General features: G+C 38.2%; 1 protein-coding gene across 2 annotated transcripts in view; it reads right to left on the reverse strand.

Annotated features, from left to right (window-relative positions):
• Positions 1-383: 383 nt before the first annotated feature.
• Ranbp9 (RAN binding protein 9) overlaps positions 384-14,497 on the reverse strand; it is a 91,609-nt gene continuing 77,495 nt past the window's right edge. For both annotated transcript variants that reach the window (XM_006972819.3, XM_076573239.1), the window contains exons 13-14: positions 4,409-4,520; positions 384-1,377 (exon numbers count right to left, since the gene is read on the reverse strand). In XM_006972819.3, coding sequence (XP_006972881.2) covers positions 1,247-1,377; positions 4,409-4,520 — 243 coding nt within the window. In that variant the 3' untranslated portion in view covers positions 384-1,246. The remainder of the gene's footprint in view (positions 1,378-4,408; positions 4,521-14,497) is intronic.

The following is a 14,497-nucleotide window of genomic DNA, read 5'->3' on the forward strand; positions in this document are numbered from 1 at the left end:
AAATAATTGGGGGGGGGGGAGACGGGGGACAGGGGATGGTTTTGTTCTTTAAAGAAAAGGTATGTGCGTGCATACATGCATGGTGTGTCAGAAGTCAAATTTTATTCAAGTCATCAGACTTGGCAGCAAGGGCCTTTACTTGCTGAGCCATCTTGCCAGCCCTGGAACAGCTTTTCAGATTTTATTAACTAGTTTGGAGGTTTGCAGTTACAGTACCTGTTAAATTCTTACTTTTCTTTTCACATACAGTATCAGGTTTGACTAATACAGTCACCCAAAGGCAGTGTTAGACTGTTAACTTGGGCTGATAGTAAGAATCATTGCTATTATTTGCTCTAAAAAGTATATGAGAACCTAATACATAAATTCAATTGACACTAATATCTGTAGAAGTAAATTTTTAATGGCTGGTTAATTATATCACTACATTTTTATTGCAATATAGTACTCATTTAAGCACTTAAAAATGGAAGGTGTACAAAGATTAAATTAAGACACGGTAAATTGACTAAATATTTGGTTTTTATATAAATAAAGGTCATAACCACACTGTTGACATGTAATACTGTTATAATACAACAGTTAAACTTGTGAGTCTACAACAGAAGTCATCTGTAGTTAAACAGGAAACAAAGTTGAAAAAGACCATGTTAAAACAAAACTACTGGGACTAACAGGTCGGGATTGTAAGTAGCAACAAACGTACTCACTCAGCTCCTGAGTATTTCAAGTTTTACAGTACACATTAAAAATGATTTCTTCCATCAACACTATTAAATTCAAACTGTCGGATGTTTATGCATTTTGCAAGTTACACTGATTGAATGCTTACACAGGAGCAGGGGGTCGGAACAGCTCCCAATTTGTAGTTTACATCACCCACATGCTAACACAAACACAACTTGTTCCATTTCCTCCCCCCTTCTCCCCCCAACAAAGAAGGCAGGATTTTTGGTTTCTTTTAGGTAATTGTTTTAAAGGATTTCTGATGATCAATTTGAACGTCTGAAATTCAGTAATATTTAACTCTTAGACAACTAAGAGGTTAAAAGATGGAAAATATTTTCTCCTAACACTAAGTTAGAAAATCATTTGCATCATGCTGTAAACTAGGAAGCAATGTAAAGCGACAAAAACCTGTCCCCAGTACATAATTAAAAAAATCTAAATTTCAAATCAGCAGAGCCGGTCTACTTCCATGTTGACTATTTGCCACAATGTAAGTGGGAGCTCCTGAAGTGCATAGCTAATGTAGGTAGTCTTCCACTGTGGCAAATGCACAGGATCCAATTCCTGATCGAGCCATCAGTCCTAGACATTGTGTGGCCTGTCCCATTGCTAGGGCAAGTGGAGGTTGCTTTGGCAGATTGTGGGTTTCTAAGGAAAAAGGATTAGAAAATGGAAATAGCAATTAACAAACCATTTTTAAAACCATCTTTCAATCTAGAAAATACAACATTTGCTACATCAGTGCCTGTGAGGATCTGAATTACCTGACTAGCAGGGCAGATTGATATTTCTAAGAAAAAAACCTTGCGCAGAGCTAAGATTTTTTTTAAATTTGTTTTTTAATGCATGGTCTCACTTTGTATTCCTGTCTGGCCTGGAACTTGGAGCTTTGCCTGCTTCTGCCTGAGTGCTGGAATCAAAGGTGTGTACCACCACATTGGCCAGAACTAAATTTTTAAAGTATATACTCAACTTGTTCCTTCTCTGTTAACCATGACATTTGGGGTTGAAATTCTACCCATCTACTTAGCCAAGATCAGCTGACATTAACAAGAAAAGGCAGTACCATGTTTTCATTCAGTTGACAGTGATGCTACCCTGTGGATAAAGTCCAGTGGGAGCTGTTGAGCTGTCTCTAAGGTGCCCTGGTAAATGTTATTCAGAAGTAAGTGAATGGCTGTCAGAATAGAGAGCAAAGCCACCCTAGAACTGAAGAGGTTAACTTCTAACCACTACTTCAGATGTATTAATAAACAGAATATTTCTTGGGTGTTACATATCACAACTTTCAGACGGATTTTTTTGGTTTGTTTTTGAGATAGGGACTCAATATGTAGACCAGCCTGGCCTGAAACTCTGCCTCCCGAGTGCTGGAATTAAACATGCAGTAATTACCAAAGGTAAGTGAACTAAGGGTCACAGGACCCACCCCAAAGCTAGTAATTCTCTATGGAGATGGTGTCCAAATCAGTTCATGAAACTAATCAGTCCTCTACAGGAGAAGTTCACAGGGCAAAACCATGACAGTGGCTGTCAAGCTCTATCTGATCACCTACAGCCTCAGTTCAGAGTGTGCAATACAGCAGAAAAAAAAATATTCTGAAGGAATGAAGCACAAAGAAACACAGAAAAGCAAGCCAAGGACTTATTAAGACATGAATAAAAGCATGGAGCAGATAGGTGAGAAAACAATGGTTTAATAAAAAGTGGTCTGAGGGTTAAGATTATTGAAATACTGATTTATTGATAAAGACAAAGGAAAAATTTTTATTTTTAAAGCTTAAGGAAGGTTCAAGTGAGCACCAGGTTCATTATTACACTCTCTGACCAAAGGAGGCCTCTGGTTTTAAGCATCTTTAAGCTTTTAAGATCTACAAGCCACATACATTTAATACATTATGAATTACATATAGGTCTACCCATTAGTAGCACGAAAGATGCAGTCATCCATGGGACTGTTCAAACTTACCATTTTTAATGTAAGCATTAAATGTAAGCATTGTTTATAGCCTCCACCCCAACCCCAACACACAGACACACAGTCTCACTGTATTCCTGTCTGGCCTGAAAGTCTTTCAGGCTGGCGTCAAGCTCAGAGGTCTGCCTGCCACACCTAGCCTTACACTTTTATCTTGAATAATACTCCTAAGCATTTGATTTGAAGAACGCAAATTAAAACCTGCCACAAGAAAATTGGCAATCAAGATGTTTGTGACTATCTGTAATGCAGTAGTTTCAAAAAGACAATCACAGTAAGCCACCATTCCTGTCAGCACTGTTACTAAATTCTCTTTTTTTTTTTTTTTACCAACAGAACTCATACATACACTAAAAATACAACACACAAACCAAATTCATATTCTACACACAAATTCTAATTTAAGAAATTGTAACACAAAGGCCTCTATTCTTATTCTCAAATGGCAGTATTGACCCTTATCAGATTTAGAATATGAGCACTCATGGCTTCCTTTACCTTTTTACCATGAAATTTAGCCTTCAATACAAGTACCAATGTCCAAATTACTTGTGTGACAGTGCAATTCCAAATTGTTTGAAACACATGACTACAAATCTTTTAAACTTCACCAGGCCAAATAACAACAGTACAAACTTCTAAACTGGACTGAAGTCTCATTTTATTGGGTAAGTTAAAAGTCTAAAGTTAGATGTAAAATAACCCTTGAAGAAAACAGCTCAGAAATTAAGCTTTATGTGCAGATCAACCCAGTAACATTTACAGGAGTGCAACCACAGAATCTGCATAAAATATTTGTTCAGTGTGTAATTACTATTGCCACAACTGTGTGACATACTGAGAGGAATAGAAACTAAAACTAACAGAACAATAGGTTCTAGTTCCCCATTTCCCATACACACTGAGAAAGCGACTGGTTAATCTGAATGCAAATGTTTGAGTCCAGGGGTTGGTACTGCTTATATCTTAAGACAGAACCTATGATGTGGGGAGCTCAGGTAACCCTCATTCTTTTTTAAAATACCTTGAGTCAAAAGAAGCAGAATGCAGTATCAGAGTGGTACCAGCTTTGACTCCTGAGTACTCTAGTCAAGTACTCCCTTCTAGCTTCCCTTTCTTGTGGAGCAACTATCAAAACTTTCTAAACACGCCCAAATTCCTTCCACAGCAGTCAAACCAAGTTTTGATCAGCCTAAACACAGCTACTGATAAAGAGAGGTTCTGTATCTTCCTATATTGTCACTATAAAGCCACCTTTCTCACCTGGGCCAGTCAAGGCCACACACTTCCTACATCCTCCACAACTCACCCCAATGGTGATAATGGAGAAGGAGTTTAGGCCCAGTAGATCAAAGAATTTAAAAAACACTACCTGTTATTCCTAGTCCCAAAGTGAGGGCTATGGGCTACAGGGTGCCTCTATGGTAGGGTTTTTCACTTAAACACAAAGATTACCCAACTACCGCATTCTAAATGAGAGGACTCATTAAGTGCTTATATATTTTTCAAACAAACATTGCAAAATTTCAGTATCTTACCATTTTTATTCCATCGGAATTCATGTAATCTGGTATGGAGGAAATTTTCTGTATTTTAAGGTAAATATGTTCCTGTTTTACTGAAACAAATGTTAGGACAATATCCTTTCAAATGTTCAGAGAAATGTAGCTGAAGTCTAGTTGTCTTGCTTTAGTTACTTACCTAATATTGCACTGTTAAGAGCTGAGCACACAGGTTCTCTCTGAATTGGATCAAGTTGATTTCCAACTGGACTGTTCCAAGGATCTGAATATGCTAGTAAACTGAATGCGTCCTGTTGAAAACAATGTCAGTTCAGGTAGTTCAGCTGATGTGTTTGTTCATAGTGGTTCCAGGATGAAAGGTTAAGATACAGTTTTACAACACTAGGTGACTATAACCTTTAAACACATGTTTTATGCTTTAGAAAGCAGACTATATAATAGAGTGTAACTGGTTTTCAGTTTTCTTGTCAACAGTCACTTTTGTTCATCTCTGCCACTCCCCCACCACTTCTGCAACACAAGCCCAATAGGGAAATTAAAACCAAGTCCAAAGGAATGGGCTCACATTGATGAAGAAAGAAGAGAGACCAAACATCTAGGTGCTTTATCATATGTGATCACTGATATAAAACTGACATTATGAATAAGGCCTGCCTTAATTTCTAAACAAATGTGGGAACTGGACATATCTCATTGAATATCCTCTCAAGTTTAGTAGTGGAAAAAATAAAGCCAAGATGGATCCTGTAGACATTCAGTATGTTATTTCCAACTACACCGAAACAACTTCTTTTACAACTTTAAAACAACTGGACACAGCTTTCTTTTCACTCTTACCACGGAAGATGTGATAGTTTCAGACACTTGCTTCAAGTCCAAGCTGTATGACTTGCTAGCTCTGGCCCCTACCATAAAACTGTCTTAAAATACCAGTTTCATCGTGTGATTTGGGGTGAATACAAAGAGATGTAATTGCATAGAATTATGTGAGAAATAATCAAGTTAGCACTGTCCTGTGGTGGTTTGAATGAGAATGGTCCCCACAGGCTCCTATGTTTGAATGATTGGTACTCAGTTGGGGAAACTGTTAGGGAAGGATTAGGTGTGCCTTGTTGGAGGTTGTCATTGGGAGTGGACCTTGAGGTTTCAAAAGCATACATCAAGGCTCAGTCTCTGCTGCTGCCTGTAGATCAGGATGTAAAGCTCTCAGCTACTGCTCCAGCACCATAACTGCCTGCTTCTTGCCATGATGATCATGAACTAACCCTCTAAAACTGTGAGCAAGCCAATTTAAATTCTTTAAGAATTGCCTTGGTCATAGTGTCTCTTCACAGGAATAGAATTGTAACTAGGACAATTCTAGCGACTCTGTATTTGTATGCCAAGTCAATAGCCTGATCCAGAGTAATATTCTGTGTGTGTGTGTGTGTGTGTGTGTGTGTGTGTGTGTGTATGGACAAGAGACTCCATTGCCAATAGACATATGAAGGGTGGCACAGAGGCTGTAAACTTATGAAGGTGGGAACCACAGCACTCTAAAAATGGTGTGTGCTACAATTTCTGAACTTCTACATTTAGTTGCTCAAGCAGACTCTATTCCCTTATCTAACATTACTGAATGTTTACTAAAGCAAGTGTGTAGGGGGAGAAGGGTACTTCCTGTTCAGTTGTACTTAGGCTCCCGTCAATCCATATATCCCATGAAATAATCTGAAGTTAGTCTGAGGCTACAAAATGGAATACATATGCCACTAAGTACACACATGACTCATCCACTGGCTTATATTGCTGAATATTTCATTTCAGTTCAGACTGCCCCAATCATAATGAAAGTTATAGGAACACAGAAGTTTTATAATAAACCATTTAGAGTTACCAGTAACTAGTCATAAGTGTTGGGTGTAAGAAAGTCTCTATGCACTTGCTTGATAACAGTAACTGCTTCTTATGGCACTGACTATGCTTTTGTGTCTAACAGAGCTAGTAGTTCTGTTCCCTACCCCACACCCCACCTCCAGCTTACTGTTCAAAGAACAGTCTATTTCTCACAGAACTAACTTACTATTAGTCTTATTATTTCTAAAGACTATGCTCTCATCAACACTAATTTACCCTGCAAACCATAGCCATCTAATGAGGCGTCATTCCCACCATATAGGTGCATTTTATAAGATACACCAAGAATATGTCCAATGAGTGACTAGTACATAGAGCCAAGGATAAAACTATTCATGGATCTACACCCTGACACCACCAAATGGCACGTTTTGAAGCCTCACAATCTCAACTTCCTTTAGATTTAAAAACAAAACCTCCCAGAAATAATAGCTGTAATAAGACAACATTTCAGGCACTCATAGATCACCTCAACTGCTTTCACCTGAGGTTGGTATGCCCATCCTACAGATGCAAACTGAGGCACAGTGAGAGGTAAAGATCACACAGTACCATAAGATAGAGGTTCCCTTTTGAATCTACACATGAGTGTTAAAATTTCCTTTTACTTTGGTGAGCACAGCTGCTAGGCAGGACACATAGCAACGACTAGAACCTAATCACTGCTTTTACCATATTTCTACTGACCTAATGGGAGCATGTAAACTGAGGCTAAGAAAGAAAAATGCATGGCTAAGGAGGAGCTAGATCCTAAAATACTCCAAAAACCGTATCATGAAAACATGTTTTCCATAAGGGAGGCAATGGAACTTAAGAAAAGAGCTTGGCAGGGATCAGACTCGACTTGAGAAGACCCACAGAGCAACACCACAAAATACAGCTTAGTGCTTCTCAACCTTCCTAATGCTGCAACTCTTAATACAGTTCCTCATGTTGTGCTGACCCCCAACCATAAAATTATTTTTGTTGCTGCTTCATAACTGTAATTTTGCTGTTATGAATTGTAATATAGGATACCTAATAATATACAACCCCCAAAGGGGTAGCAACCCACAGATTGAGAATCACAGGCTTAGAAGCAGAGTAAAGCTCTAAGCAAGAAAACCAGCATTAAATTCCCAAGCAAAAACACCTAGAAAGTTCACACTTAAGGAACACAAATAAAACTAGAAAAGCAATATGAATGTTTTTATTCTGCAATGCTGTGCTAATAACCAATTCTAAAACTGTACCAAGTGTTACCCCTAAGACAGGATGAAGGCCCTAGTTTCTGGAATGCAATCTAGCAACAGGCAGCGTGAGCCACGGAAATACTCAGCCTTTCTCAGGAATTTCTAAAAATATCAATCATCTCAGTGGAAAATCTTTAAAGAAAGATGCATGTATATAAAGGTGTCACAAAACACCTTGACATAAAAACAAAACAGCAAGTCACATAACCACTTCAAAGTATCCATAAATAAGGTGTAGAAACTGGGAGAAATAAGATAAAACAAAACTAAACAAAAAACCTCCCAAGTTACATAAGGCAGCTCACACTTGGGGGGCTGAGGGAAAAGGTTTGAAAGTTAAGAGACCAGTGGGGGCCACACAGTGGGACCCTGCTTTAAGGGTCTTATAATTACTAATTAGGTGAAATATGTGCACGTGGGAGGTAAGACAGACAGCTGAAATTATGGCGCCACTACAGGTTATGCTTCATTTTAAAGACTTCTTCGATGGAAATAATGTCAGGAAATGCAGTTTCAAACATCTCCATTTTGACATAGGAGCCAGAATGGTTTCTGGTTTCTGGACAGTGTGATCTTAGCTGGCTCTATTTCTTGTTCAGTCACTGTACTGAAAGTCGTCCCCCCCACCCCCCCAGGCCACGACTGCTCATGAGTCACACTGCTGGCATCTAGAAATGGTTGCCAGACCAACCAATCCAGGTGGCTTTCCTGGGAGCTACTGGAAGGAACAAAGAACAAAGATGACAATAAAAGAGGAAAGGAAGACTGGAAACCTGGAAGGACAAAGGTCCAGAGATGTTTCTGGCTGCCTACAGCTGCACGAGCTCCCTAACCATTTACTTTAGAGTGGTGCACATGAAGGGAAAAAGAACACTGCCCTTAGGAGCAAACAGTACAATTTTATCTTTAACTTCAAATTAGTGGGACACTGTTGTGCATAAAGAGTCTAGGCCACTGACAGTCTGCACATACAAGGTGATCCCTTAGGATTATAATGGAGCTGGGTAATTTCTATTGCCTGCTTACATCACTCTTGTCATGCCAATATTATGTGTTTGAGGAAGTATAAACAAAGTATAAAGCACTGCTAGCCACAAAACACACACACACACACACACACACCACACACACCCCATATAGCTAGCTGCGCAGTAGACTACACCATCTAGGTCTGTGTTAAGTATACAATGATGTTTGCAAAAGAACAAAATGGTCAAATGTATTTAAGACATATCCTCTTCATTAAGTGATACATAATTACATGTGTAAACTAAAAGGTTCTGAAAATCCTCAAACACCAAAGAAAAACCCATAACCATATGCAATCTCAAAGAATAAAGAGAAATAATTTCAAAACCTCAACTCCATTTCCATTTTCCTCAGATTCTCTTGATCTCTTGTAAATTAGTTAAGTCACTGATTGTTATCGGAAGCAAGGTAAGTTTGGGAAATGAGAAGGAAGCAGTTCTGAAAGATATAGCTGCTTAGGAGTCAGAAGTACAAAATCAAAGCCAATCATTATTTTTAGATGAAGATGATAAACTGTGTGTGTGTGTGTGTGTGTGTGTGTGTGTGTGTGTGTGTGTGTGTGTGTGTGTGTATTCAGTGTAATCAGGAAATACTTTTGAGATATGGTCACATAATGAGCTTCATGTTTTAATGAGAACCAAAGACACAACACAGTAAGATGGAGTATAACTCAAAAGTAGTAAAATCACATTCCTTCTTCCAGCTCAATTAGCACAGATTTTGACAGCATACACAGTCAGATGACTTGAGTATAAGAAAAGCCCAAGAATTCTTGGGCACATTTCATATTCCCCAAGTATCACCTAATGAGACACTTTCAATAGTGTGGTCCAAGGACACATGGTGTCGAGGCCGTTTTCAAGGGGGTGTCAAGTTCAAAATTGTTCATAGTATCACTGAGGTTTCCTTTGCCCTTTTCACTTTCATAGTCCATTTCCTACATAAATGAATGTCGGATTCATCTGTTTCATGGATTCAATGCAGACTAGGTCTGAGAATCCAGTTCATCTATTAAACATTAGTCCTGAAAAGATAAAAATGATGCTATTTCTCATTTAAGTGAGGGCATTTTTAAAAAATAAATCAACAGATTTATGGAAATTTAGTTTTAACTTCTAATACCATAGATAGCAATAGATGTAACACATATAGACAAAAAAACCCTGACATCCAACATGAACCCAAATTTCCATGTAGGACTGGAAAAAGCTTTAAAAAAAAAAAAAGTTTAGCCGGGCGGTGGTGGCGCACACCTTTAATCCCAGCACTCGGGAGGCAGAGCCAGGCGGATCTCTGTGAGTTCGAGGCCAGCCTGGGCTACCAAGTGAGTTCCAGGAAAGGCGCAAAGCTACACAGAGAAACCCTGTCTCGAAAAACAAAACAAAACAAAAAACAAAAAGAACAAAAAAAAGTTTAAGAGTTTCTGCCTGCTGGTGAGCCTTTGAGCAGCCAGTACATTAAGTAGGAACAAAAAAACTAAGTAAAAACTCCTGCCACAGCACAAGCATCAGTATTTTAGAGCTCTACAAAGGTTGAATGCAGTTCTCAGCACGAACCTTTGACGAAGCTCGTGAGCTCAGCTTGACTTTCTGCAACCCAAGAAGTGGGCAGAGCCAGTCACAAAAGCCAGGGGCAGAGTTTTACACCACTTAGCAGTTTAAAGTTTGTTCATGCAGTCAAAAAGGCTAAAAAATATGCAATAAAAAAGGTCCAGACAGAAAGACCTCTAAATAGGTTACAGTGTGTTTAACAATGTATGTAGGCTTAAGAAAAGGAAAAGGGTATAGTTACAGAAAAAAAAAGTTTACAAAATAAAGTCTTTAAAGAGAAAGTAAAACGAAAAAGCCATGTGAGATGGGAAATACATAGGGAGTCTGGATCCTATATGTTATTGTGCTGATTTTGAATTTTTTGATTGTTAAAAAGCAAAGGATAGCTGCAAAGAGACTTGGAATTGAAAGGACTATTGAAATAAATCAGCCTATATACTTTAGGAATGCCTTAACTTTTAAAAAGTCAAAAAAATATATTTGTCAAATGGAAATCAAAAATGCTTTGGAGTTTTGTTCCCACAGGAGACCGGAGGCTATAGATTCCTTCAGGGTTAATATGGATCAGGTTGGATCAGGCAAGACCTCTTGAACCTTGACAGGTGGTATCTATTAGCAAAAATTACTGCTAGTCTTCCCAGGACTTGGCCATTATCTGAAATTTTCTCTCTAGGACCCTAAAGATACTTTATTCACAGATAGTAGGAAGAAGTATGGAGAAAATTATGCCCACTTTCCCAAAAAATTGGGGGGCGGGGGTGGCTGTTGGTTATTTAGTGGGTTATGGATGTTTGTTATCATTTAGGGGAATATTATATTGATACAAATTTACAGTTATTTTTGTTACACTGTATGTATGTTTCTACTCTTGCTTAAAGGATTTTTGTATATTGATAAAAAATTTAAGGTTACTTTTGTTATAACATATTGTATGTATGTTTCTATTTTTGTTTGAGGTATTGAGCCTATGCAGTTCATTTGAAAATGTGGGGTGAAGTTCTAGTTTTTGAAAGCTATTATTATAAACTGTGTAGGATAAATCAGGAAACATAGGTCAGTGGTCAGCCATTTATAATAATCAAAATTGTAGATATGTTAGGTATGCTTTCCAGATCATATAGATATATTTTAGATAGATAAATGGTTTTCAAACCTTTCAAAGACCTACAGAATATGGCATTTAAAATGTTTTGTTAACTTAAGGTTTTTCATGACAATGAGATACATCTTTTCCTGGCAGCACCAGTTTACATCAGTGAAGATGACTGGCATTGAAGAAACTTATGGAATTTGCTTTCATTGTGGCGAGGTTAGCCACTGGGCAAAGCAACTGTTCTTGCCTTTGACTGCTGACAATGTGCTGTGCAGACTGGACATGTAGGACATACAGGGAAAAGACTGTTGAACTTTGCCAAAACAAGGCAGGACAGTCCTTCAAAATTCTTGCTTTACAGAAGAATCTGCCAGACATTCTGCAGGACATAGAAGAAAGTGACTGATTGCCAATACAAGGCAAAACAATCCTTCAAATTTCTTGCTTCACTGAAAAGTCTGCCAGATATTCTGGGCCTGTAGGTTGTGGACGGATGTCCCAATGTTGGAGAGGAACTTTGGGTGACTGTCCAGGCAGCCAAATGTCTCTGTTTGTTAGATAATATTACATCTTTCTGGGTCTTTGACAGAGTTGAAGACTAGAGAGTTATAGTCAGTTTCCTTAGTTATGATAAAGTAAGTTAGGTGTAAAACTTTGCATTCACTAAGGATAGATAATGCATTATTTCCTCTGAATATGCTAACTTATAAATGGACATATTATGAATGTAATCCTCACTTGATAATTGTTATTGTATATAGTCTTACTATATTTAACTTAAAACCTTTTCATTTTTATTTGACAAAAAGGGGGAAATGTTGTAGAATATTATTTTAAGGTGTGTTACTTTTGATTATGTTGTATTTTTTAATTCTGTGAAGCTGTGTTACTGTACCTGTCTAAAATACCTGATAGTCTAATAAAGAAGTGGACAATAGTAAGGCAGGAGAAAGGATAGGTGTGGCTGGTGGCAGAGAGAACATATAGAGGGAGAAATCTGGGAGGAGAGAGCTAGCTAGAGCTAGGGAAGAAGAGGACTCCAGGGGCCAGTCACCCAGCTAAACAGCAAGCCAGGGAGTAAGAGTGAGATTACAGAAGTACGAGAATGGGAAAAGCCCAGAGGCAAAAGGTACATGGGATAATTTTAAGTTAAGGAAAGCTGGCAAGAAAGAAGCCAAGCTAAAGGCTGGGCGTTTGTTTATAATTAAGTATAATTCTCTCTGTATGTGATTTATTTGGGAGCTGGGTGGTGGGTCCCCCCAAAAGAGCCAAGAAACAACAACAAAAACCCTTATAAACTTTTCTTGGTGTGTGTGTGTGGGGTGCACATTGCTCAGGTAAAACCCAGAGCCTCTTGCAGTACAGGTAAGCATGTGCTATTGAGCTAAATTCTCAGCCTCCATCAACAATTTTTAAAAGACTGAAGTATCAGAAACATTAAGAACCATTTTCCGCCGGGCGGTGGTGGCGCACGCCTTTAATCCCAGCACTCGGGAGGCAGAGCCAGGAGGATCTCTGTGAGTTCGAGGCCAGCCTTGGCTACCAAGTGAGTCCCAGGAAAGGCGCAAAGCTACGCAGAGAAACCCTGTCTCGAAAAACCAAAAAAAAAAAAAAAAAAAAAAAAAAAAAAAGAACCATTTTCCTAAAGCAGCCTTCAGCATCTAGCAAAGAAGTACTATTTAGATACCTAAAGACTTAATAAAGAGCTTAAATGTTAACTTTCTTAACACTCCTGACCAAACAGGTCTGAAAAGTAATGCATATTGGTACTGTGTATTACAAATGTACTCATAAGAGACATACTTAAAATTGAAGAGTTAGTAAAGATTTATCCGACCATTTGAATGTCTTCTAAGGCAAATGTGGACAGCCATTTTCCTGATACATGAATATCTGTTTCCAATTCTTTTATATCTAGTACAAAATAGTAATTGAAGTCTCTTTCTCTTGACTGCTGAGGGTTACCACTAGAAACACAAATGTTATATTACACAGCAGATGATGTGGTATGGTGACTGCACTTTTCTTCCTCCTTAGTTACTGAAATGTAAGGTGTCATGCCTTTAATTGAGGCTACCAAGCAAGTAGATATTTACTAGCAAGCAGGTATTTACCATACCCTTGGCATAAAGCCATAGTGTTGGCCAAGGCTATGGTATTAGGTAATATTACAAGTTGCTGATCACTAAATTCTTAGTTCAAGTCCAGAATAAACACAATCATTTGCCTTTTCCTGTAATATCCAATCTTTAGTCACAAGGGTCACCAATTACATGTCCCTTTGCTTTCTATGCTATGCTGTGTTGGAATATAAAATGTTTCTTACAGGCTTGTAAGTTCAATGGTTTGTCTCAGAGAGTGGTGCTATTGTTGGAAGCCCTAGAAACTTTGGAAGATGGGACCTCGCTACAGAAAGTAGGTCACTGGGACCATGTCTTGAAGGATATAGATTTTTTTCCCTGTTTCTTCCTTTTTCTTTGCTTTTCTCTGCTATGGGCTCCTCTTCTTGGCTCTGCCCTATCAAGGTGCCAGAATCAAATGGGATTATGGGTGGAATGCAGGTAATAGTCAGGAGTTATGAACTTTTTCTAGTTCTATTTCTTTCATAGATTCTTTGTTTCCAGTGGTGGATAATTACATAAAATATACTTGATAATGAAAAACGTTAAATCCAATGTGAAGCCCCACAGCTTCAGAATGGCTGTTCTAACTATATGGATGTTTATTGAGCTGTATTATAGTCTATGAGTCTCTGTAATTTTGTTGTGTGATGTTTATCTTTAACAATTTAACTTTAAATACTCAAAAATCAATACAATTTAATGCAATCTAGCTTAACAAAGCATTCCATTTTCAACTGATACACAAAACTGTGGGTAACTTATTGCTGAAATTTTATCCCTCTTATCATCCACCATGGACATATCATGGACTTCAAAATGTATTTTAACCATTCTGGACATGAAAGACAATCTACTCCTTCACTGATCCCCATAAAATCCATTTAATTTGCTCCAACTCTGGAACAATGTTTACTAAAAAATATACCTCAAGTTTATGGTTTCAGCAGCACACTACAATTGCATAGTATGCCACAGGGGACAGGGCACTGCTCTGCAGAACAGCTGGCACTTAAGACTGTTATTTGTGATCTAGAACATTCTTCTAGCTCAGAGCTGCCTAATGCCATCAAGAGTTTTGATTCACAAATGGGCAAGGTTCTAAGGGGAAATTCCAGGTATAAATTCCCAAGAATTTCCAAGACATTGCTCAATGTTTAATAAAACTATATCTTGGTGCCTCTGACACATTTATAAATCTCAAGGGAAAACATATGATATGGTTTGAATGTGAAATATTCCCCAAAAGTTCGTGAGTGTAAAACTTGGTCCCCCACCCTAACAAAAACAATTAACTTTGAAAAGCTGGGAATGGGGCTAGAGATGGCTCAGTGGTTAAGAGCACTG

The sequence above is a fragment of the Peromyscus maniculatus genome, chromosome 5 (genome assembly GCF_049852395.1).
Source record: "Peromyscus maniculatus bairdii isolate BWxNUB_F1_BW_parent chromosome 5, HU_Pman_BW_mat_3.1, whole genome shotgun sequence".
Taxonomy (NCBI): Eukaryota; Metazoa; Chordata; class Mammalia; order Rodentia; family Cricetidae; genus Peromyscus; species Peromyscus maniculatus.